The following is a 27,505-nucleotide window of genomic DNA, read 5'->3' on the forward strand; positions in this document are numbered from 1 at the left end:
AAGATTTCACTAGAGTTTGAAAAATATTAAAGGGACATAAAACACATTTTTTCTTCTATGATTTAGAGAATACAATTTTAAACAACATTCCAATTTTTTTCTGTTATTTAATTTGCTCCATTATTCAGATATCAATGCACATGAGTGAGCCAATCACACGAAACATCTATGTACAGCCACCAATTAGCAGCTACTGAGTCTATTTAGATATGTTTTTCAACAAATTATATTATCAGAAGGAAACAAATTAGATAATAGAAGTAAATTGGAAAGTTGTTTAAAATTGTATGTTCTTTCTAAAGCATGAAAGAACAAAATTGGGTTTCATGTCCCTTTAAAAACAATAGTTTACAACTGTACAACTGTGTTGGTATAATGACACCTAATTTATATTTGTCTTTATACCAATTCAGTTGAATGTATCTTATTGCTTATTGCAAGAAATTCACTACATGAGGTTAAGTGAGCATTCTATTCGCCATCATTCAGTTGGCATCTAAGGCTAAGCACTGGGTTTTCTCAAGGGGAGCCAGGGGGTATTGCCCCCCTGCAAAATGGTTCCGCCCCCAACTGTGAACCTAAACAAATGCTGCATGCAAGGACAAATATAATATAAGATCTAATAGAGTTCAGCACCATTCTAAAAAGCTAGCAAAACTATTTTACCATTTAAAAACACAAATCCAAAAGCACGAATAAAAAATATTTTAAATCCAACCAAGCATTAATATCATATTTGTAAATTCATTGACACACAGCATTGTGCATAAACATTTCTAATTAATAACTGTGCTACAAACTCAGATCCTCATTTACTGTGGGTATTACATTTTCCCAGTTAAAGGGACAGTCTATACCAGAATTGTTATTGTTTAAAAAGATAGATAATCCCTTTATTACCCATTCCCCAGATTGGCACAACCAACACAGTTATTTTAATACACTTTTTACCTCTGTGATTACCTTGTATCTAAGCTTCTGAAGACTGCCCCTTATTTCAGTTCTTTTGACAGACTTGCATTTAAGCCAGTCAGTGCCCTCTCATAAGTAACTTTACAGGCGTGAGCACAATGTTAAGTATATGTAACACATAAACTAGTGCAGTCTAGCTGTGAAAAAAACTGTCAAAGGCATTCAGATAAGAGAATAAAAGAAAGCCTAAAAGGGCTTAGAAATTAGCATATGAGCCTACCTAGGTTTAGCTTTCAACTAAGAATACCAAGAGAACAAAGCAAGTTTGACGTTAAAGTAAATTGGAAAGTTGGTTCCCTATCTGAATTATGAAAGTTTATTTTTGACTAGACTGCCCCTTTAAGCTTTTAGGTACAAAATCCTTTAAAGCTTACACAAATATTAAAAGTAATGAAACAACCCAGCTCTCTGCTCTGAACAAAAATGATTTCAAACCATTCTGGTCTTGACACTGCAATGTTTTATGGCAGATATAAAAGGTTGCCCTCACTCTCAAAATCTTTACCAGAAAAAAAGTGCTTAAAGAAAAATGTTTGTCCTGGTGTAGAGACAAGTTCAGCAATTTGTCCTTCTATATTTTTTTGTTAATTATCCACTCTGTAGTAAAGGTTGTTTAGTGCAATAATATATCAACCAGTTCAAATGCAATATAAAGAAACACTCTTTAAAGTTACAGACGTTCTTGTTTTGCGCTAAAAAGGATACTAATTAGGAGATACTGTGCATAGACTAAGGAATTGACTGCCACTCCCAAAAGATCCTCTCCTTCTCAGATGAAACCACGGGTAGTACAAATCACAAAAAACAGATAGGAGAGCGCTAAAAGTTCAAAGTAAAACAAATAAACATATACATATAATTGCTATACATTTTAAAATAACATCCCAGGAATGAGCAATATCTCTTTCTCTCTCTCTCTCTCTCTCTCTCTCTCTCTCTCTCTCTCTCTCTATCTCTCTCTCTCTCTCTCTCTCTCTCTCTCTCTCTCTCTCTCTCTCTCTCTCTATATATATATATATATATATATATATATATATATATATATATATATATTAGCTGACAATGTTATTTTATTATGTATAGCAAGTATATGTTTCATTTTATATTAGTAAATATTTTTTTACTTTCAGCTTTTTGTACCCTCCTATTTTTTGCGCTAAAAAGGAGGCACCTGAAAATAAAATGGACATTCCAGAGTAAAAACGTGCTTATGTTCTATTTTGTAATTCTAAAGTAAAATCTATTGTATTACTTCACTTTGTGTGGTCCACTTTTGTACAACATAAGCTGGTCTGGAGCCCTTGCGGGGCAGTTTTGCACATATGAGCCATCTTCTCACAGGATGATTTACAGGCCATTCTCTCATGTGATTGGTCGCACAAACGAAGGGGCTAGCTATACAATCTCAGTTGAGGGTGTAATGATACATACAGGCAGCAGGCAAACAGGATCCGCTGCACGTATGCCGCAAAGGCAAGCAGACAACTTATCAATTTGAGAAGCTTGTCCGCTCACCTTATAATACATGGATCTCAAAGTCTGTGATACTTGGAGAAGCTTTGGAGAAGAATCTACCCTATTATCAAATTTGCATAGTTTTCTTGGTATCCATTATTTAATAGTATATAAAAGTAGGCTCAGGAGCAGTAATGCATTACTGGGAGCTAGCTGGTGCTTGGTGACTACACACATATGCCTTTTTTCATTGGCTCATCAGATGTGCTATGCTAGGTCTCAGTAGTGCTCTAGAGCAGGGGTTAAACATCTACTTAATTAAAATAATAGCACTGTAATATAATGCTATTACACAGTGCATGCACAATGCATGTGATTATACCGTATTTTTAAATGTTTGCATTATAACAGGTGACCAACCTTGCTTGCGTACGTCTTCAACAGCGGAGATCAATTCCTCTTTTAGATCCTGGCTATCTTTTGCAATTTGTTCCCCTTTTTCCAAAAAGTTTTGAGTCGCCTGTTCTACTGAAGCGGCCAACACGTGCGCTTTTTTTGAGCGTCCTTTCTTTTTTCCAGACGGACCCTTGCTACTGGTGTTCACAAGTGTAGTTACCTAAGTGAATGAAACATACATAACCATCAATAAAATGCAAAGTAAAGAAAAATACATGTGCACAATAAAGTCAAGAAACAATTATATCTATGGAGGAAGGTGTCAGGTGCAATGCTCCATATAATTTTCCTTTGTTGCCCCTTTAAAACGTCCTTTGCAGTGGAGAAGTATGAGGAATACAGTTTTTAAGTGAAAACAAAATGTAATAAAATTATTTATTTAATTTAAAATCTAGTTTAAATAAATACAAATAAACAAACAAATACTGTGAAACGTTGGGTATGCTTTCAGGACTCTGTCAGACACAAGTTCTTTAATGTAGCACAATAAGTATTATAATATCATATAAAATATTTGTTCATTTAATCGATAGCACAGTGCAGCTTTAAACAAGCCACAAATGATAAACCAACATATTAAAGGCCACATATTTTATTCAGAAAATAATAAAAAATCGATTCAAGCACTGCCACCATATGAGCTAAGCAGGAGTAACAGTTGGCATACTGAGTTTCCATTGCAGCTAAGATTCTGGGTACTAAATGTGGATTACAAATCATGACCTAATTTGTTTTAAACTCTGGTGCAATGTATTATTGGACTATTTCAAAAGTCTAAACTACATGGCACCGACGCTATTTAATTATCTGCTTGCCAGAGAGGGCTACATCCATTGGTGTATTTAGTTTTTGTGGGCCAGATTATTTTTTTTGGCACACATGCTAAAAACGCTGAAAGTAAACTTTTAAGACCGGCAGGTTGGCGCACATATCACAAGTTGAAAGTGAAAAGTTAGTGTGCGAGCGAAACCCAAAGCACGCTATGTTTAGGACTTCAAATATTGTAACCATGTTAACTTCTTTTCCCAATAGACTTCACTGCAGCATTCTTTAAAAAAAAAAAAACCATAACACTTATCGCTCAGGTGCTAACACGACAAAGCGTTAGACCAACTTAACTCAATATGAGTTATGAATATTTCACATTCCAAACTTCTTCACATAGAAGAAAATATTTGTTAGCGCGCCACTTGTAATCTAGCCCTATATTAGGTAATCTGAAAAGGTTAGAGCAGAAGAAGGCGCCACAATAGTGCACAATCAGTGGTACTTGGTCTACAAACACGCAGTAATAGTTATACTTACAAAGTATAAAGCACTTGAGAAGTGCCACAAAAACGCCTGCTGGACATTTAGTAGCTGTCCAGAAAGCTATCCCCTCAGCAACACATTCACGCCAGCCGTTGGACTTCACCGGTTTAGACAGGCTTCTATTAACGCCAGATCGATGTTAGTGTTTACCCATTTGCAAGTAACCCCTTAAGGACCAGCGACGTACCCTGTATGTCGCTGGCCTTTTTTTGGGACTTGATTGTTTTATAGCGTGGACTTGCCACCAGCGTTGAGACTGCTCTATTCCACAAAGCCTGCTGGAGGGAGGGCATTAATAGCGTGTTCTTGCTAGACTTGTGCTATTATGTCCTGAAAAAACCCTTAATGACCAGTGACATACAGGGTACATTGTGGTCATTAAGGGGTTAATATCGAACTAGTGAAATGTGGAAGTCAGGGGTAAAATATTGCTAATAAAAGTCGTGATCCAAAAATATAAAACAAATATAGACTTTATTAAGTTTGTATATTGTCACACAACGAGTTTCTCGGTCATATTGACCATTTCATCAGGTGTATACAACAGTCACAGAATCACAACTCAGTGGCGTCACTAGGGTTGGTGTCACCCGGTGCGGTAAGTTATGGTGTCACCCCCCCCCCCCCCAGAAAGCAGACACACACAAAAACACAGGCAAACACACATACAAACACTCAGACACACTTAAAACATACTCAGATGCACACACAAACACTCGGAAACACACTCAGACACACACACAAAAACACACACACAAAAACTCAGACACACACATACAAAATATGTAAACTGCACTGCATTAATTATAAAGCTCATGCCTAGAGCTGCTCCCTGGCTCAGCAGAGCATCAAATGAAAGATAAACAGAGCACTCTAAAAATAAATCACTAAAGAAAAGTTTTAGGTGCAAACTATGAAAATTCTGCTCTCTGACTCTGTTCCAAGTCTGTCAGTGCACAGCCCCGGGCCGCGTGCCTACCGCTTCTTATGGCCAATCACCTCTGCACTCTGCCCACCCCCAGACCCCCGCCCGCCCTCCTACCTGTTCAGTGTGCACTTAGTGTACCATAACTGTAATGGTCTGGTGGGCATCATACGTGGCTCCTTCACTTTAAAGACAGTGTCAAACAGTCATGCGGTCAGGTGCAAGGCATCCCCTCATGATTTGCCAGTTCCCGTTTAGAGAGACAGCACAGCAGTGAGTGACTCCACTGCTCCACATGTCACTGAGCAGTGAGCACAGATAGGCAGGCAGGTTTAGGCTAGCAGCGCAACTTTGCAAGCCCCACGGCATGCCCACAACATTCATAGCGAAATTGGGCAGGGGAGAAGCAAAGTACAAACAAGCAAAAGCAGCCGGGAAAACTATTTGTTGAAATTGCAGCACTGGCTCAAGGGGCAAAAAAATTGTGTGTCTACATCTTCCCCAGTCCCACCAATGTTCACAAATGCCAGCCCCTCTAATAAAAAAAAATCCATGCATATCAACATTGTATTTCCTCGAATTTCAATAAAATTTAAAAAAAAAAAAAAAAAAAAAAAAAATTTTTTTTTTTTTGGTGTCACCCCCTGGTGGGTGTCACCCGGGTGCGGCCCGCCCCCCCCGCCCCCCCCTAGTGACGCCACTGTCACAACTTATAAACCCTATTCAGCGTCTAATGCTGTTCAATGCGCATGTGTGTCGGTTCACCTGCATAGAATGAGATGTCATCACTCACAGTGCTCGATATTGGTTGGAGTGTTAACAACCAATGCCATTAAAGAATCGAACACACCCTCAATTTAGAAAAAATTTACAATGTATCTTCATGATAAAAAAGTGCAGCGTTACTAAGGGATATACGATTATATTGCCAATTCATAGAGTTAAAATTAATCAACTCATATATGGAAGTGAACCACCGCAAGAAACTAGTAGAACATAACTTTATATAAAACAATTCATATAATGTGTCCACACTGTTCATCTATATATATACCGTTGCGGACATGGTAATATAATTAAAACAAAGGATGTTGTCCTATGAACAAAAAATGGACTACAATCGAATAATAATAAAAAATATAAAAAATATATAAATTAAAAAATATATCTTAAAAAATATATATTAAAAAACATAAATGTGTCAGATTGACTCCCGCAACCTCAATATCAACTGGTGTGAGTAAAATTATTGATATATACAACCTCATGTTCGCATGAGATCACCTGCATAACTTAAATGAGGTCACTCCTAATACTAAGTTCTAATTCGAGAGCTAACAACCAATGATATTGTAGAAAAACAATTGACCTCCGTATTAGGCTGTGCTAATGCCAAATTTTGACGTAATGAACACAAGTAGCGATATAACTTATATAACATTACTGGGGGAATGCAGTTTGTATTGCCAGTTCATGGATTTGAGGCTATCAGTTTATATATGAAAAAATGGGCCCCCACAAATGAGTTTTAATTTATATGGCTAGTTAGGAGAGTAGGAGCTAAATAACTTATATCAGCAAGTAAACTCCCACAAGTAGCAGGTATATACCTCATATTATCTAAAAATGTGATATATAAGGATCCGCACTGATCACCTAATAATGAGAATAGAACATGAATAATGTCCACAAATTACACTAATATTATTTGTGGGTGTGATCATAAATGCATCAGATTCCAACATGCAAAATCAAAATATCCATATAAAACAATGTCTATTGATTTCAAGCGTTAGAACAACTGCGTTAAACTCAATGTGGGTTATGAATATTTCACATTCCAATCTTCTTCACATAGAAGAAAATATTCTTTAGCACGCCACTTGTAATCTAGCCCTATATTAGGTAATATATTTTGATTTCTTCCCTCTCTTTCAAAAAGAGAGGAAGGAAAGGGAGGGAAGAAAGAAATAAAGAAAAAAAAGAGAGAGAAAGAGAGAGAGAAAGAAAGATAGATTATGGGCCAGATTACAAGTAGAGCGCTAATTAACTCTCCTGCTCGAGCGTGAACTGTGCTTAAAGTTCGTCATTTTGCACTTGTCTGATTTAGCTGGTATTATGAGTTGAAAGTAAACTATTTTTGCTTGTGCACTAATTAGACGAGCGCAAAAAGACAAATGTAGAATAAGTATAGACATGTATAAGTATGTATCTCTATGTTAAAACTCTTTCGGCTAGATTTAGAGTTTTGTCGGTAAGGACCCGCGTAGCTAACGCTGGCATTTTTCTGGCCGCACCATAAAAATAACTCTGGTATTGAGAGTCCACAGAAAGGCTGCGTTAGGCTCCAAAAAAGGAGCGTAGAGCATATTTAACGCAACTGCAACTCTCGATACCAGAGTTGCTTACGGACTTGGCCAGCCTCAAAAATGTGCTCCTGCACGATTCCCCCATAGGAAACAATGGGGCTGTTTGAGCTGAAAAAAAACCTAACACCTGCAAAAAAGCCGCGTTCAGCTTCTAACGCAGCCCCATTGTTTGCTATGGGGAAACACTTCCTACGTCTGCACCTAACACTCTAACATGTACCCCGAGTCTAAACACCCCTAACCTTACACTTATTAACCCCTAATCTGCCGCCCCCGCTATCGCTGACCCCTGCATATTATTATTAACCCCTAATCTGCCGCTCTGCTGCCCCTAACACCGCCGACCCCTATATTATATTTATTAACCCCAAATCTGCCCCCCACAACGTCGCCTCCACCTGCCTACACTTATTAACCCCTAATCTGCCGACCGGACCTGAGCGCTACTATAATAAAGTTATTAACCCCTAATCCGCCTCACTAACCCTATAATAAATAGTATTAACCCCTAATCTGCCCTCCCTAACATCGCCGACACCTAACTTCAATTATTAACCCCTAATCTGCCGACTGGAGCTCACCGCTATTCTAATAAATAAATTAACCCCTAAAGCTAAGTCTAACCCTAACACTAACACCCCCCTAAATTAAATATAATTTACATCTAACGAAATTAATTATCTCTTATTAAATAAATTATTCCTATTTAAAGCTAAATACTTACCTGTAAAATAAATCCTAATATAGCTACAATATAAATTATAATTATATTATAGCTATTTTAGGATTTATATTTATTTTACAGGTAACTTTGTATTTATTTTAACCAGGTACAATAGCTATTAAATAGTTAATAACTATTTAATAGTTACCTAGTTAAAATAATAACAAAATTACCTGTAAAATAAATCCTAACCTAAGTTACAATTAAACCTAACACTACACTATCATTAAATTAATTAAATAAAATATCTACAATTACCTACAATTAAACCTAACACTACACTATCAATACATTAATTAAATACAATATCTACAAATAACTACAATGAAATAAACTAACTAAAGTACAAAAAATAAAAAAGAACTAAGTTACAAAAAATAAAAAAATATTTACAAACATAAGGAAAATCTTACAACAATTTTAAACTAATTACACCTACTCTAAGCCCCCTAATAAAATAACAAAGCCCCCCAAAATAAAAAATGCCCTACCCTATTCTAAATTACTAAAGTTCAAAGCCCTGAACAGGGCCCTTTGCGGGGCATGCCCCAAAGAATTCAGCTCTTTTGCCTGTAAAAAAAAACATACAATACCCCCCCCCCCCAACATTACAACCCACCACCCACATACCCCTAATCTAACCCAAACCCCCCTTAAATAAACCTAACACTAAGCCCCTGAAGATCATCCTACCTTGTCTTCACCATACCAGGTTCACCGATCCGTCCTGGCTCCAAAATCTTCATCCAACCCAAGCGGGGGCTGGCAATCCATCATCCGGCGGCTGAAGAGGTCCAGAAGAGGCTCCAAAGTCTTCATCCTATCCGGGAAGAAGAGTAGATCCGGATCGGCAACCATCATCTTCCAAGCGGCATCTTCTATCTTCATCCGATGAGGACCGGCTCCATCCTGAAGACCTCCACCGCGGACCCATCTTCATCCGGCGACGTCCAACTGAAGAATGACGGTTCCTTTAAGGGACGTCATCCAAGATGGCGTCCCTCGAATTCCGATTGGCTGATAGGATTCTATCAGCCAATCGGAATTAAGGTAGGAATATTCTGATTGGCTGATGGAATCAGCCAATCAGAATCAAGTTCAATCCGATTGGCTGATCCAATCAGCCAATCAGATTGAGCTCGCATTCTATTGGCTGTTCCGATCAGCCAATCGGAATTCGAGGGACGCCATCTTGGATGACGTCCCTTAAAGGAACCGTCATTCTTCAGTTGGACATCGCCGGATGAAGATGGGTCCGCGGTGGAGGTCCGGATCTACTCTTCTTTTTTATTTTTTGTACTTTAGTTAGTTTATTTCATTGTAATTATTTGTAGGAATTGTATTTAATTTATTTATTGATAGTGTAGTGTTAGGTTTAATTGTAGATAATTATAGGTATTTTATTTAATTAATTTATTGATAGTGTAGTGTTAGGTTTAATTGTAACTTAGGTTAGGATTTATTTTACAGGTATATTTGTAATTATTTTAACTATTTTAGCTATTAAATAGTTCTTAACTATTTAATAGCTATTGTACCTGGTTAAAATAATTACAAAGTTACCTGTAAAATAAATATAAATCCTAAAATAGCTATAATATAATTATAATTTATATTGTAGCTATATTAGGGTTTATTTTACAGGTAAGTATTTATCTTTAAATAGGAATAATTTATTTAATAAGAGTTAATTTATTTCGTTAGATTTAAATTATATTTAACTTAGGGGGGTGTTAGTGTTAGGGTTAGACTTAGCTTTAGGGGTTAATACATTTATTAGAATAGCGGTGAGCTCCAGTCGGCAGATTAGGGGTTAATAATTGAAGTTAGGTGTCGGCGATGTTAGGGAGGGCAGATTAGGGGTTAATACTATTTATTATAGGGTTAGTGAGGCGGATTAGGGGTTAATAACTTTATTATAGTAGCGCTCAGGTCCGCTCGGCAGATTAGGGGTTAATAAGTGTAGGCAGGTGGAGGCGACGTTGAGGGGGCAGATTAGGGGTTAATAAATATAATATAGGGGTCGGCGGTGTTAGGGGCAGCAGATTAGGGGCACATAGCTATAATGTAGGTGGCGGCTCTTTGCGGTCGGCAGATTAGGGGTTAATTATTGTAGGTAGCTGGCTGCGACGTTGTGGGGGGCAGGTTAGGGGTTAATAAATATAATATAGGGGTCGGCGGTGTTAGGGGCAGCAGATTAGGGGTACATAAGTATAACGTAGGTGGCGGTCGGCAGATTAGGGGTTAAAAAAATTTAATAGAGTGGCGGCGATGTGGGGGGACCTCGGTTTAGGGGTGCATAGGTAGTTTATGGGTGTTAGTGTACTTTAGAGCACAGTAGTTAAGAGCCTTATGAACTGGCGTTAGCCCAGAAAGCTCTTAACTACTGACTTTTTTCTGCGGCTGGAGTTTTGTCGTTAGATTTCTAACGCTCACTTCAGCCAAGGCTCTAAATACCGGAGTTAGAAAAATCCCATTGAAAAGATAGGATACGCAATTGACGTAAGAGGATCTGCGGTATGGAAAAGTCGCGGCTGAAAAGTGAGCGTTAGACCCTTTTTTGAGTGACTCCAAATACCGGAGGTAGCCTAAAAACCAGCGTTAGGAGCCTCTAACGCTGGTTTTCACGGCTACCGCCAAACTCCAAATCTAGGCCTTTGCCTGCCTTTTCTAACAACTGAGATCTCATATCTTTGAGCACTTATAACTTGCGCGTGCAATATTTTTTATATATAACTTTTATTAGATTGTATTATTATGAATGTAACTGTACTTTCTAATGTATTTTAATGAGTTTTGTGACACTTTTTAGTTTTGCAAAACAGTTAACCACAGCTCTGAAGACACAGTAAACATTATTGTCTAAATATCCATTGCGCTCACGTAATCACATTTGCTATTAACTCGTAATACCAGCGGTAAACCCGACGAGCGCAAACACCCGTGATTAACCCCTTATCTCTCATGCGCAAATATTAGCGCTAAGCTCTTAATCTGTCCCTATATTGGGGGTGCTTAGTAGGCTATATGGTTGGCAGACACATTTTAAAACATTTTACTCACAGACTCACAGCCATTTAAGAGGTATTTTTAATTCTATTACTTGTTTAAGCCCCAGTTAGTTTGTGCCTGGTTTCTTCACATCTCTTGGTATATCCTTCACTTGATATGACACAACACAGAGAGATGATCTACACTCAGTATTCTATAGAAAATGTTTGAGCAAAAATCAGTGAACATAATTCAGCTATTTTTTTTTTTTGTAATACAAAGAGGAACAGCCTTTTATTCTGTGCTATGGCTACAGTCACATAAAATCAGATTCATTGTTCATATACAATCTCTCTCTTTATTTCGACTTTTGTATTTGTATAACAAATCATTAAAGGAAAATGTACAAAAAGGTTGCAACACATATGGTACAGTATCCCAAAATAGCTACATTTATTTTAGTCAGGAACACTGCATCCTAATTAAATCTTTCATGGTTCAGAGCATGATATTTTATGAGACTTTGTAAATTATTTCTATTATTAATTATATTTTGTTCTCTTCATATCAATTGCTGCCATAGAGTACTAAAGACATGTGCACACTCCTGAGCTGTTATGAGCCAACCTAGTTTTACTCTTCAATAAAATATACCATAAGAATGAAGAAAATTTGATAAATGAAATAAATTGGAACATTGTTTAAATTGCATGCTCTGTCCGATTCATGAAAGTTTAATTTTGACTTTTCTGTCCCTTAAACGTTCCTGATTCAGACATAATTTTTACTTTTGTTGATAGCATATCTAGATTTACTTAGGGGGCAGGAATTCACTACTGGGAGCTAAGTGGTTATTGGTGGCTACACACATATGCCTCTTGTCATTGGCTCATCAGATCAGTTCAGCTAGATCCCTGTAGTGCATTGCTGCTCTGGAGTGAAGTTTAACTATTTGTTTAACACCTTTGAAGAGGTTAAACACATATCTATAATATACCTCCTAATTGTCTCACATCTTGCAGGATTATCATGGGGTATGAGGTCTGGCCTGGTGCCAACTGCAGACTTTCAGAGTCTCAGGTTTAAAATACTGCCTAAGCCACAACCATCACCCGCCACCCTAGATACAATCACAGACTGCCTAAGCCACACCCATGACCCATTCAGACACAATCACAGACTGCCTAAGCCACACCTATCACCCACAGAGACACAATCACAGACTGCCTAAGCCACATCAATCACCCACCTCGACACAATCACAGACTGCCTAAGCCACACCTATCACCCACAGAGACACAATCACAGACTGCCTAAGCTACACCAATCACCCACCTAGACACAATCACAGACTGCCTAAGCCACACCCATGACCCACCTAGACAAAATCACAGACTGCCTAAGCCACACCCATCACTGACATAGACACAATCACAAACTACCTAAGACACACCCATCACCGACATAGACACAATCACAGACTGCCTAAGCCACACCCATCACCGATATAGACACAATCACAGACAACCTAAGACACACCCATCACCCACATAGACACAATCGCAGACTGCCTAAGCCACACCCATGACCCACCTAGACACAATCAGAGACTGCCTAGACACATCCTCATGTCACAAGTGACCCTTCCTGTCTAGCATGGGACCAACCACAACTAGTACCCCTTCCTATGCAGCCCCTTCAACACATTGCTGTTGCCCACAAGCTCTTTAACCTCTTGCATCCCATTAAACTGGGAAATGTTGGGACATATGGTTATATGGATACAACAGTGCAACAATAAATACTCTACCCATTAGCGCAGTTTATTTTATGTCACTTCAACCCTTTGCCTTCTTCCTTAGCAATCAGGGAATTACATAAAATAGTGGTCAATGCTTCAGGATAAATACAAATACATTGAACTTTGTAATATTTTTAGAAACCTTACTATATACAATTTTTTTTTATTTTTACATTTATTTAATCAGCATCTTCTGCACGCCCCAGGGTCAATATCATATGGAGAATATAACTGATGCGTGCACACTGTGCACATGTGTATGCAACAATTAAATACTTCATATGTATTGTCCTTATGCAGATAAGAGGTGGCCTTAAAGGGCTTTGAAATTAGTATATGAACCTTCCTAGATTTAGCTTTTAACAAAGAATACCAGGAGAGAAAAACCTAATTTGGTGATAAAAGTAAATTGGAAAGTTATTTAAAATTGCATGGCCTATCTAAATTTATACTATACTGTCCCTTTAAGATAATGTTATCAGTTGTGTATTTGCTACTAATGTTCATTGGCTAATAAATACTTAATAATAATTGGCTAACAGGAAATTCAAAATTGATACAACTTAATGAGTTCCATTAGTTATTTTTTTTTAAAGTCACTTTATAGGCAAGTAAAAAAGTAACATTTTAAACAATGATCTTTAATATAGATTATATAAACCTTTAAATTACTATGGGTCTTTAATAGTCCAATGAATGGTTATAATGTTATGTCTCTTTAAAATCTGATCTTTTAAAATCAGAATAGAAAATCTGACACTTACAAGTCATGTTAATTAACTGTGGAGAAAAGTCACTCTCAGAATTATTTCTTGATTAACATGGTATTTAAAACTACCTATCAATATTAACAACTACCTTATTTCTGAGACCTTACGCGTTTCGTTCATTCACAGTGTCATTTCATGGAAATGCCAGCGCTTGTGCATTACTATTCTCTTTTGACTCTGCTAATGGATTAACCAACTACTGGAAAGAAGCAATGACCTGGATAAAGGCAGAGCTGACATTTCGATGTAATGCCTTTTCTTTGCCGTTATAATGCCATCCTTCCACTTGAATGCACAGTCTTATTGCCTCACTGATTATACTAATGGTATTCCCCCTAGCTGTGCTTTCCAGCATCATCAAGGTTCCAAGAAACTGAACTATAAAATAAAAGTAGCACGCAAGCTGGCACACTGAAAATTATACGTGTCAAAGATGGGATTTTGTAAAGCATAGAATAAGAATTTATTGTAGCTGTAAAACATCGCAAAATGTAATTCTTAAAATGTCAAAATAAATAAATTAAATAATAAAATTAAAAATGATAAAAAAGAAATAACAACATAAAATAACATATCTATCTATCTATCTATCTATCTATCTATCTATCTATCTATCTATCTATCTATCTATAAATATATACATACACGTTTTTTTCTGTTTTATGTTATTGAGACTTATCTGTTTTTATGTTAGGGAAAAGGGACATCAAACTGCTGAGCAAAACTACTAAAGAATGGTTGTTACTGAGCAATATGTTGGAGCCCTACAAATAAATCATAATGATAGTAGTAATAATAATAATAATCAAGATATTGTTTTTCCTACTGTGTCTGCAGATCTCTTCAAATCAGTTTTTAAATTTGAAATGGCGCCATTTACCAACTAGCTCCCACTACATGCGAAAAAAGAAGTGAATTTAAAAGTGTCTTAAAATGAGATGTTCTATCTGAATCATGCACGTGTAATATTGACCTTCCTATCCCTTTATTTTTAAGGAATAGTTATTTTAGGTTTAAGTGTTTTTGCACAGGTTTCTTTAAGTCTGGACATAACAGGGCTTCCCACTGTTGTTGTGCTAACAACATTTCCATTATTTGGCTTCAGTAGAATAGATAAAATAACATAAGGCAAGATAGATATGCAGCAAGGTTTTTTTAACATTGGCTTTGCAAACAGGGAAAACACAATAATGTCTGTTACGGTTACCCTTAGTCTCGCTGAGAGATGGACCGCTTAGTAGCCTGGATCCCTATTGCTAAAGAGGGGAGAAGCTGCTTTCCATAGTATTCTATATGAGTCTCGCAAATATAGAATAATCTCCCTTAGCTGCAGTACAGCTAGGATACCCTTCTGCCCACAAAAACAAGTCAACGCTGCGATTGAGGGTCAAACAAGAACTCAGGACTGGGATGCCCAGCCTGCTTTTTATTAAGGTTACATGCACACAGGGCACTCCCAGGGGGAGAGGGGGGGAAGCACAAAATCCCCCATCACACATTTAGATAGAGAGCACTGTCCTTTGACAGGCCACAATAGGATTACAGTACTTAAGATAACAAGTTTACAAGTTCATCTTATCAATTAGCAGTCTGGCTCCAGAGGTGATTAGACAATAGTTTCTAAAAGCTGAAAAAAAAAGAGTTAACTCTTTATGAAATGAAACTTGTTACAGTTTTCTTGGAGCCCTTCTTAGGCGCTGGCTTGCTGGTTCAGGCATTGCTGCTGGGAAATAAGCTCTTCACAACAGAATAACTAATGCTTCTGTAACATTGCTCCCTTTCTGTGGAACACTCTGGCAGACACGGTCTGACCCCTTTTCGGGGCAGACTAAGGCTGTCCAGACCGCTGGTTATGCGGGGCTGAGGTCGGTTTGTCTGGACAACCCGTCGGCGTTGCCATTCTGTTTCCCAGGTCTGTAAGTAATGGTGAAATTGAAGGTTTGCAACGATAAGCTCCAACGTAATAGCCTGCCGTTATCTCCAGAGACCCGGTTCAGCCACACCAACGGGTTATGGTCGGTGACCAGAGTGAACTCCTGACCATATAAATAGGGAGTCAATTTCTTTAATGCCCACACCAAAGCCAAACACTCCTTTTCGACCGCTGCATAGCTGACTTCGCGGGGCAGGAGCTTCCGGCTGATGTAGGCAACTGGATGCTCCCCTCCATCTTCGCCTACTTGGCTGAGGACAGCTCCCAGCCCGAACATGGAAGCATCTGTATGGACGATAAAACGTTTGTTAAGGGCTGGGGCCGCCAAGACAGGAGCGTTAATTAGAGCATTTTTGAGAGCCTGGAAAGCCGTTTCACAGTGGGGAGACCACAGGACCTGTCGAGGTAAGTTCTTCTTGGTCAAGTCAGTCAGGGGTTTGGCAAGTGTGCTGTAGTCTGGTACGAACCGTCTATAGTACCCTGCCGTGCCCAGGAAGGCTAGGACCTGAGTCTTAGTGATGGGGGTGGGCCAATTGGCGACAGCTTCTATTTTGGCCGGCTCTGGTCGCTGCTTTCCACACCCCACCCGGTGACCCAGGTACTGTACCTCGGCCATCCCAAAGTGGCATTTTTCTGGCTTCAGAGTCAGGCCAGCAGCCCGGATCTGATCCAGAACCATTCCCACATGAGCTAAGTGGTCCTCCCAGGACTCACTGTGGATCGCTATGTCGTCCAGGTAGGCGCAAGCAAAACTCTGGAAGCCATCCAGGAGCCTATCCACCAAGCGCTGGAATGTAGCTGGGGCATTCTTCATCCCAAACGGCATTACCCTAAACTGATATAAGCCGAATGGGGTGACGAATGCCGACTTGGGGATAGCCTCCGGGGCCAGGGGAATCTGCCAGTAACCTTTGCAGAGGTCAATAGTGGTCAGGTAATTTCCCCTGGCTATACGATCGAGTAGCTCGTCTACCCTGGGCATAGGGTAAGCGTCCGTCACGGTATTTTCATTGAGCCTCCGATAGTCTACGCAGAACCGGGTGGTCCCATCTTTCTTGGGCACCAAGACAACTGGGGAGGCCCAGGGACTATCGGAGGGCTCAATTACCCTGAGCTGGAGCATCTCATCGATCTCCTTCTTCATTCCTGTCCTAACTGCTTCGGGGATTCGGTACGGAGCCTGGCGCAAGGGAGCTTGTCCCGGAGTATCTACCTGGTGGGTGGTTAAAGTAGTGTACCCTGGCTTCGGGGAGAAGGTGAGGTGTTTGGACTGGAGGAGTTGGTTGAGCTGCTCCCTTTCAGTGGGGCTAAGTCGGTCCCCTATCTGAACCTGCGCCACTATACCTGTGGGGAGGCTCTTTTCTAATAGGTCTGGAATGGGTAAACTGTCGGGGTCTTCCTGAGGGGAACAACATACGGCCGTCACGTTCTCTGGTCGCTCAAAATATTCCTTGAGCATGTTTACATGGAATGTCTTTCTAAGATTGTTGTCGTGGCAGCTAGCTATCACATAAGTGGTGTCTCCCCTTTTCTCTACGATCTGGTAGGGACCCTGCCAGGACGCCTGCAATTTGTCTGTCTTCACCGGCTTAAGTACTAACACCTTTTGTCCTATGGTGAAGATTCTCTTTCGGGCCCCCCGATCGTACCATACTTTCTGTCTTCTCTGGGCCACCTGGAGATTAGCCCGCACGGATTTGGCTAATTGCTCCATTCGGTCCCTGAGTTCCAGCACGTATGGCACAATTGGGACACCGTCAGCCTCCATCTCTCCCTCCCAGTGCTCCCGGATCAGGTTTAGGGGTCCCCGTACCTTTCTTCCGTAGAGCAACTCGAAGGGAGAGAACCCTGTCGTTTCCTGGGGCACCTCCCGATAAGCAAATAGGAGGTGCGGCAGGAAGCGTTCCCAGTCTCGGTATTCCTGAGTGAACGTCTTGAGCATTTGCTTGAGGGTCCCATTGAACCTCTCACACAGCCCATTCGTCTGGGGGTGGTATGGGGAGCTCAGGAGGGACTTAATTTTGCAAACCTGCCAGAGTTGTTGGGTCAATTCAGCCGTAAATTGGGTGCCTCGGTCGGATAGGATTTCTTTTGGAAATCCTACCCGGGAGAACACCTGTACTAGTGCATTCGCTACCGTATCCGCTTGTATGTTGGATAGGGCGACAGCCTCTGGGTACCTGGTAGCGTAGTCCACTACGGTAAGAATGTATCGCTTACCGGAGGGACTAGGGGTAGCCAGTGGTCCCACTAGGTCAATAGCAACCCGGCTGAAGGGTTCCTCTACAATGGGCATATTTACTAGCTGGGCTTTAGGGTGATCGCCTCGCCTTCCTACTCGTTGACACACATCGCAGGTGTTACAGTAAGTTCTAACGTCAGCGTGCACCCCTGGCCAAAAGAACGTGTGAGTAATGCGGTGCAGGGTACGGGTAACGGCTAGGTGGCCTGCTAAGGGGATGTCGTGGCCTATTTTGAGGATTTCTTGACGGTATTTGTGGGGCACTACCAGCTGTCGCCTACGCTGTCCCCTTTTCTCTGTCCAGCGGTATAGTTTCCCTTTTTCCCATAAGAATGTTTCGTTATCTGCCCCGCCCCCTCCGGTCTCTGCTCGTTCCCGGTACTTTTGTAAGGTCGGGTCAGTCTTAGACTCTGCCTCGAAAGCATCTGGGGTGTCCCAGGGTATGGGGCCTAACCTGTCAGGCAAGGTCGGGGTAGGTCTTACCTGTGTCTCCCGCACTGGTGAGAGCTCTCGCTCCGTCCGGGCTTGGGCCCGTGTAGTCACTGGGTCCGCCTCGTTGTTGCATACTGGAGCATAGGCAGAAGTCATGGGGCCCAAATCGTTGCCCAGTAGTACTTCGGCAGGTAAATTATCCATTAGGCCCACGTTCACAGCCCCCTTTCCCGCTCCCCAATCAAGATGCACTTTAGCTGTTGGAATTTTGTACACATCCCCCCCCGCCACTCTAACGGCCACAGTCTGTCCGGATCGCTTGTGCTCTGGCACCAAATGACTCTGTACCAGCGTGATAGTAGCCCCTGTGTCTCGCAATCCCTCGGTAGATCGCCCCTCGAGCCATACCCTCTGCCGATGGTGCTGGCGGTTATCTGAGGCAGCATATACAGGGTCTGCCTCGTGAAGCGGCCCCACATATCCCTCCATAGGGGCCTCTTGGTTAACACAGAGGGCCCTGGCCGGACGATAGGACCCAGAGGGGTAATTGTAATTCCTGGGTGTCTGGTGCGTATTAAGGGGGCAGCTAGCCATGAAATGCCCTGGTTGCTTGCATCGGTGGCAAGTCGGTCTGGGACGCTCAGAGCTGTTATTGGGTGGTCCTGAGTGTCGGACGGGCCCTGTGGGCACCGGGGCTCGGAATTCAGCACGAGGGGGTGCACGGTAAACCTCTCTGGGTTCGACCCGTGCTGGAGCTCGGTAGTTCATGGGTTCGTGAAGACGGGAGTCATAATGTTCATCGGCCAATTTGGCTGCTTCTTCTAAGGTAGAAGGCCGCCTGTCTCGCAGCCATTCCTTCCCTTGCTGTTCCATGCCATTATAAAAATGTTCTAAGAGAAACAATTGTAAAATTTCCTCCCCAGTCACCGCTTTACTTCCGCTCAGCCAGTGATTTGCCGCTCTCCGCATTCGGTGCGCCCATTCCATATGGGTATCGTTAGGCTTCTTTTCCGTGCCCCGAAACTGTCGGCGATACGTGTCCGGAGTTACAGCGTACCGTCGCAACAGTATCTCCTTAACTAGCTCATACTGTGTCACTTCCTCAGCACCCAGAGTACGAAAGGCTTCCAGGGCTCGCCCGGATAGTTTCCCAGACAATATCGTGGGCCACTCTCTGTTGGGAATCTGGTGCAGGGCACATTGCCTTTCGAAGTCCGCCAAATATTCATCAATCCCTGTCTCGCTCTCTAGGAAGGGTCGAAATGCTGCATAGGGTATCTTGGGCCTCCCAGCATTTTCGACAGGGATGATTACCTGCGGGGCTTCAGCATTGCGGTGTGCGTTCGCTAGGTTGAGTTTGTGGGCTCGAGTCTCTCGTATATCCTCGTCCGCCTCCGCCATCAACTGCTGTACCAATTCCATGGAGGGGTTCGGCCCGTATAATGAGAGCCTTTCCCGAACAATCCTGGTTTTTTCGTCACTAATCGTGGTCGGTGTTTCCGCCATTGTGAAGCTCTGATCCAGTTCGGTCAATTCTGCGATCAGCTCTCTCCTCGGCCGGTTGCTGGCGTACCCCCCTCTGCTTTCAAGTAAATCCTTTAGGGTTGTACGCTTCAATTTTTCGTAAGCGCTCTCCATCCGTTCTGTACCTCTCCTAGGAAATCCAGGAAAATCCCGCCGCTGCCGCCAAATGTTACGGTTACCCTTAGTCTCGCTGAGAGATGGACCGCTTAGTAGCCTGGATCCCTATTGCTAAAGAGGGGAGAAGCTGCTTTCCATAGTATTCTATATGAGTCTCGCAAATATAGAATAATCTCCCTTAGCTGCAGTACAGCTAGGATACCCTTCTGCCCACAAAAACGAGTCAACGCTGCGATTGAGGGTCAAACAAGAACTCAGGACTGGGATGCCCAGCCTGCTTTTTATTAAGGTTACATGCACACAGGGCACTCCCAGGGGGAGAGGGGGGGAAGCACAAAATCCCCCATCACACATTTAGATAGAGAGCACTGTCCTTTGACAGGCCACAATAGGATTACAGTACTTAAGATAACAAGTTTACAAGTTCATCTTATCGATTAGCAGTCTGGCTCCAGAGGTGATTAGACAATAGTTTCTAAAAGCTGAAAAAAAAAGAGTTAACTCTTTATGAAATGAAACTTGTTACAGTTTTCTTGGAGCCCTTCTTAGGCGCTGGCTTGCTGGTTCAGGCATTGCTGCTGGGAAATAAGCTCTTCACAACAGAATAACTAATGCTTCTGTAACAATGTCCGTCTAGGCAAACAAGGCACTTGCCTAGGGCAGCAGATTTTGGGAGGGCAACATTTTTTGAGTTTTACTACACACACACATACACACAGCACTATATATGCACACTGCACTACACACTCACCATACACACACATACACACACTGTACTACACATGCACATTGCACTACACGCACACACACTCACTCACTAAACACACACTCACTACACACACACATACACACACTGAACTACACATGCACACTGCACTACACACACATATACACTACACATGCATACTGCACTACACACATACATACACACACACTGCACTACACATGCACACTGCACTACACACACACTGCACTACACATGCACACTGCACTACACACACTCACTCACTAAACACACACATACACACACTGCACTACACAGACTCACTACACACACACATACACACTGCACTACAAACACTCACTATACACACACATGCACACTGCACTACACACACTAACTACACACACACATGCACACACTGCACTACACATGCACACTGCCCTTCACACACATACGCACACTGCACTACACACACTCACTCACTAAACACACACTGCTCTACACACACTCACTACACACACACTGCACTACACATGCACACTGCACTTCACACACATACACACACACGCACACTGCACTACACACACACACACCATAAACACACAATCCCCATATACACACAGACATAAAAACACATGCACACTTGAACATGAACATTTACTTTGGAAATGCCATGGGAAAAAAAGTAATGTTACATCCTCACCAAAAAATATTATGGCCAAAAAATGAATAAAACCTGGGGTGGGGGCAGCAGAATTGTGTGTGCCACTACCTAGTGCAGCCCCAAACCTAATTATGCCACTGCACAATACAATTACCCACTCTGCCATCTTGGATGACAATGGGAGTCATCATCAAACAGATACACACGCTATTTGCTAAATAAATAATAATAATAAGCACTTTTACATTAATAAACATTAGCCAGATTGATAACCCAACAAATATGTCCAATGAACAACAATATTCCTGTTCAAATCCTAACACCACCCCCCCCCCCCCCCATACAAACGTATCTCTATGCTTTTGGTTTTTAGTTGCAACCAAACCACCTATTAACATCACTACAAATGAAAATGCAGGTCCTTCAGCCTGTGATATAATTGCTAATCACAAAACATCTCTATTTTGTTTTGTCAGTAATTATGCACTTTTGTTTTTTGGATTACGAAATCAGGAGATTAAGGAAGCAGATAAAGAAAGTGCAGGGCAAATAGCCCGGAGCGTAGCTAAGGGTTAAGGCCTGTAGGAGTGAGTGCTGCTGTGTGTGTGTGTTTTAGTTACAATGTTGCACTATGTTGGGAGAGGTCTACTAACCTTATAAGAAGGATGTACAGGAATTCCACTTCCTCTTTGTTCCTGTGGACTCCCAGAAGAATTTTCAGCTTAGCAGTTTGCAGCATTTTCCAATGGAAGGAGAATCTGGAGAATGGGAAGAAATGGAGTTAGAGGACGTGGAGTGGGTCGCACCATCCCCATCTGGAACTGTCACGGTGGGTCTGGGCCATGGGTCTGGGCTGTGTCTGCCGGTTTCTCCCTTAGGGGGGGGGGGGGTAGCCCATTGTTGTTCCATTCTCCTGCGCGGGAGAATTTAGAGGGGGATGGTGGCCCCGGTGTAGCCTATCCGTCGTGCGAGACAGACTGTAGGCCCTCGGGGGAGATTGGGCCTGGGGGGCAAGTAGGAGCGCCCGGCGGGTCGGTCTTTGAGCTTAGGGGGTCCCAGGGGAGCTCCGGTTTCGGCTCCGGAGGTCCCGGTTCTGTAACCGGGGGTTCCGGTGTCGGCCTTAGACAGGGGCCTGTGGTGGCAGGGCCCAGCGAGGCCTTAGCAAGTGCGGGCACCTCGGGGGTGAGTGTCGTTGGCGCGGGTAGTGGGAGCAGTGCGGCCTCACCTGCGGCAGTGGTCCTCTCCGGGGAATCGGTGGCGGCGGCGGTGGCTCTCCTCCAGTCCTTGGCGTCGGTCCTCGCGGGTACGTCGTCGGGTCCAGCGGTACTTCAGGCCCCGGCTTTGGCCTACGGCGTGGTACAGGCCTCCGGTCCGTCGTCCCTCGTGGCTTCTAAAATGGCCGCCGCGTCGACTTCCGGCGGCGTTGCGCGCTCCCGCGTCACTTCCGGTGACGTCATTTCCGCTCGCGGCAGTCGCAATCTGGACAGCGAGCAGAGTGGATCGTTCCCCCCGGGCTCTGAAGGTAAGAAGGGAGCACCTCGGGGGGGGACACCCGCTCTTGGGGGCAAGAACAATGGGGCCCAGGAGGCCGGGGGGGGCGCATGATAGGCCGGATAGAGGGGGAGAGGTGCTGAATCATGGGGCAACTGTGAGCGTGGCACCGGGGCAGCAGGGGCCTCCGGAGGGCGCTCCGGGGGCGTCACAACAGGGTGTGCGCACTAGAGCCACAGCTGGACACAGTAATAAGGGGGGGGATGCCGACAGGGCACCCGCCTCGCGCTTGCGGCCTACGTTAGGAGGGGGAAAAGCTAAGGCGGCCCCCGCACGCGCCGCGGCCCAAAGTAAAGGAAAGGCCCCCGCGGCTAAGACCGGGAATAAGGGGGCCATCCTGGCACACAGCGCAAGGGGCGAGGCCGCAATAGCGGAGCCCCAGGGGCAAGGCCTGCAGGGTATCATGACGCCCAGCAGGACTTCGCCAGCACGACCTGAGCAAATAGCCACAAGGGGGGCTGTCAAAAGGGGGCATGCTAGCATTAGCGTTGGCACTGGGGAAGGCTTAGAGAGCCCCGGGAGGGGACAGGCGAGACAGGCTAGGGGATCGAAGTCTCAGGGTCGGAGTAGGACCGTGAGATTTCAAGAGGATTCGACTAGCGGGTTGGCCACCAGTACGGATGATGATGTGAGTGTGGCATGCGGTGTGAGTGACAGTGACCGGGAGGGCTATTTAGAATTTGAGGAAAGGGGGGATAGGGAAGAGATGGCTGGTCCTTCCCGAGGTACTCCCCTCTTGGCTTCTATTTTGCAGGTACCCAGGACTTCCTCATCCAGCAGGGATATGGCGACTCAGAGTTCCGGAGCTCTCGTGCCTAGAGGAGTCAGCAGTGCTTCTGGACAAGGCCAAGCCGCATCGGGCGCTTCCTCTGGAGAGATGCAACTTGGTTTACCTAGGGGGCGGTGTAATTCTTCCAGCTCTAGTGGGTCAGGGTCAGGATCTGAGATAGATGGGTCCCTGGGTTTGCACACGAAAGGGCATAGGAGGATGTATAGAATGTTGAGGAAGATGAGTAAGGGCAATCACAGGGATGACATTGCCAGTAGTGGGGCGCAGTCATCTCAACTCTTAGGGGTTGCTGGGGGGTCACCACAGGCGGTGAACAGAAAGGCAGCGGTACACGGGGATACTTATTCGTGCCAGGTACACAGTTTGCATGCACACCTTAAAACTAAAACTGTGAAACGTATCCAGGACGGTAAGTATGTTAATATGTTTGAGCTGTCTGCAGAGGCCTTTAAGTTTAAGGAGATGGCGGAGGATGGTACGGGCCCTAAGAAATTTAGGCGGCCTGATACCCTTGAGGAGTGGCATCGGTGTTTCCGGGTATACGCCACTTGCTACTTAGAGAGGTTTCCCGATCAGGGGACTGCACTCTTTAAGTACGTTGACACCATTGATGCAATACACAGAAAGTTTGCCGATGGTGCTTGGAGGGAGTATGATATGTTGTACCGGAAAAAGAAAGTGGGCAACCCACTGCTTGATTTTGGTACAATGGATTTACACCTCTGGGCGCATCTTGATGCGGAAAGGAGGGCGCAAGGAGGCGCCATAGCGACATCGCCCGGGGCTAGGCAGACTTTGCGCTTTCGACGGCGACAAGGGGGTGTATGCTGGCGATACCAGGACAAGGCGTGTGAGCGGGGCACTTCGTGCACGTTCAAGCACGTCTGCAAGTTTTGCAGCGGGCAGCACCCCGGGGCTGATTGCTCCAAAAAGCGAGACACCCAAACTGATCGGTTTGGGAGCAAAGGAGGCGCTGGCGCTAAGGGCGGATTCACCACTTAGAGTCCAGGTCATTTGTAAATGGCTGCGTAGGTACCCAGATAGGGCGGCTGCTCAACTTCTGGATAGCGGGTTGCGTGAGGGCTTTGTGATCCTGGTAGTAGGCCCGGTGGGGGGAGCACGAGACAGGAAAAACCTGAAATCTGCTTCCCAATACCCTGAGGCAGTCAGGGAAAAACTGGGCAAAGAAGTGGCCTTGGGTAGGGTCGTAGGCCCTTTTAGGGACCGGCCGCTACCGGATTTAGTGGTCTCCCCACTAGGGGTGGTCCCCAAGAAGGAGACAGGTAAGTTCAGGCTTATACAACACCTCTCTTATCCGAAAGGGCGGTCGGTAAACGACGCTATACCGGAGGAATTGAGCTCGGTCCGTTACCAGTCGTTTGACGACGCGCTGGCGCTGGTTAAGGAACGGGGCCCGGGAGCATTAATGGCGAAACTAGACGTGGAATCCGCGTTTAGGCTACTCCCGATTCACCCATCATCCTTTGGGCTGATGGGGTGTTGGTTTGAAGGGGGTTACTATGTTGACCGTTGTCTGCCCATGGGCTGTTCGATATCCTGTGCATACTTTGAGGCATTCAGCACTTTCCTGCACTGGGCGGTGGTCTCGGTGGCGGGTAGTGATAGAGTGGTGCACTACTTGGATGACTTTCTCCTGGTAGGGGCGGCCAACTCGCAAGAATGTGCCTCCTTAATGAAAGTCGTGAGGTTCATGATGGCCAGGTTTGGGGTTCCTTTGGCAGAAGATAAGACGGAGGGGCCGTGCACGTGCTTGACGTTCCTTGGTATCGAGATCGATTCAGTGGCAGGTGAATGCAGGCTGCCTAAGGAAAAGGTCGCCAAGATGTTGGCGGCGGTGCGGGCCATGGTAGCAACGCAGACATGTTCGCTGCGGGAACTGCAATCGCTCCTTGGCCTCCTTAATTTTGCGGGGAGAGTGATCCCGTGGGGGAAGGTGTTTAGCAAGCGACTAGAGCGGTGTTTGGGCGGAGGTAGGGCTCCGGCATCGCGTATTCGCATCACGAGGGACCTCGTGGCGGATTTGCAGGTCTGGGAGAGGTTTCTCCAGGACTTTAACGGCGTCTGCATGTGGCGAAGGGAGCCGATATCTAACCAAGCGCTACATCTGTTCACGGACGCTGCAGGAGCATCCGGGTATGGGGCTTACTTTGAAGGCGCCTGGAGTGCGGAGCCCTGGCCGACCGAATGGGCGACCAGAGGGCTTACACGCAATCTCTGTCTTCTGGAATTGTTTCCCATCTTGGTTGCGGTAGAATTGTGGGGTCACCTGTTTAGTAACAGGGCTGTGATTTTCTGGACGGATAATCTCAGCGTGGTGTTTGCAGTTAACAGGCTTTCTGCTTCATCGCCTGTGGTCGTACATTATTTGCGACACCTGGTGTTGAGATGTTTGCAACTGAACATTGACTTTAGGGCACGGCATGTGCCAGGGGTGCAGAATATAGTTGCGGATGCGCTGTCGCGCTTCCAGTGGGGGGCATTTAGGGCTGCGGTGCCTGCCGCGGCTCCTAATGGTCTTTCTTGCCCTCTCTTTTTGTGGCAGATGGCGAAGGACTACAGCAACTGATCCCGGTGTTGCGGGCTTCGTTGGCACCCAGCACATGGTCGGCATACGTGAGGTACTGGAGTGAATGGGTAGGTTTTTGCGACCTCCGTGAGTTCCCCTCTTGCGAGGGTGAACAAGGGTTTTTGTTGCGCGAGGGTGAACAAGGGTTTTTGTTGCGCTGGCTGGCGGAGCTGAGAGGTAAGCGAGCAACGAAGGGGGCGGTGGTAGCAAGACTATCGGCTGTGGCTTTTTTCCGCAGGCTATACGCCTTTAAAGACGAGTCGCAATCCTTTCTCGTTAAACAGCTGTTGAGGGGCTGGGGCCGTCTGGAAGTTCCACGACGTGACACAAGGGAGCCCATTACGGCAGAACGGCTAGTAAAATTATTGGACGTGTTGCCAGAGATATGTTCCTCACCTTTTGAGGCCCGCCTCTTTGGGGCAGCCTTTGGCTTAGCGTTTCACGGCGCATTAAGGGTGGGTGAGTTGGTACCGCGAGCCAGAACGGCGGCCACAGGGGGGGTCATGCACAGCCATGTTCGGCTGGTGGAGGACTCCGTGCTATTGTTCATTCCAAGGTCCAAAACGGACCAGGAGGGCCGGGGAGCCTGGCTTTCACTGCCGGGGCAGCAGGGTGTTGCCTGTTGCCCGGTGCGGCTAGTGTCATCTTACCTGGGAGTACGGCCAGGAGGCTCCTCCAGGTTTTTGATACATGCTAATGGAGACCCACTGACCAGATACCAGTTTGGCAAGGTATTGGAGAAGGCAGCGCAAAAGGCTGGCCTAGACGGGTCTCGGATCGCCCCACACTCCTTCAGGGTGGGGGCAGCGATGACAGCAGCAGAGCTGGGTTGGTCCTCGGATCGGATCCGCTCATTGGGGCGGTGGAGGTCGCAGCGGTATAAATCTTACGTTAGGCCGCTGTATGTTTGAGATCGGGGATCAAGGGTCATGCATGCAAGAGTTGGGGGGCTTGCGGGGGTGATACCAGAAGGTTATGGGCCAAGGTTGTGGACCTGGTCTACTGCAAGCGGGCTAACTCTTGTTTCCTTTGTTTCAGAAATACGTCCAGGTCCTGTATGGGTGTGGATCGTCGGCCATTCGTATGTGCACTGGGCCGCAATTAGAGCTGCAGCCATGCCAGGAGGACAGCAGCTAGGAATTGAATCGTCCAGGGCTGTGTTACGTT

At 44.5% G+C, this 27,505-nt stretch overlaps 1 protein-coding gene across 1 annotated transcript in view; it reads right to left on the bottom strand.

Moving 5' to 3' along the window:
* LOC128647574 (catenin alpha-2-like) overlaps positions 1-27,505 on the bottom strand; it is a 624,661-nt gene that overhangs the window by 384,437 nt on the left and 212,719 nt on the right. Inside the window, exon 2 of the mRNA XM_053700331.1 lies at positions 2,848-3,043. Coding sequence (XP_053556306.1) covers positions 2,848-3,043 — 196 coding nt within the window. The remainder of the gene's footprint in view (positions 1-2,847; positions 3,044-27,505) is intronic.

The sequence above is a fragment of the Bombina bombina genome, chromosome 2, assembly GCF_027579735.1.
Source record: "Bombina bombina isolate aBomBom1 chromosome 2, aBomBom1.pri, whole genome shotgun sequence".
Taxonomy (NCBI): Eukaryota; Metazoa; Chordata; class Amphibia; order Anura; family Bombinatoridae; genus Bombina; species Bombina bombina.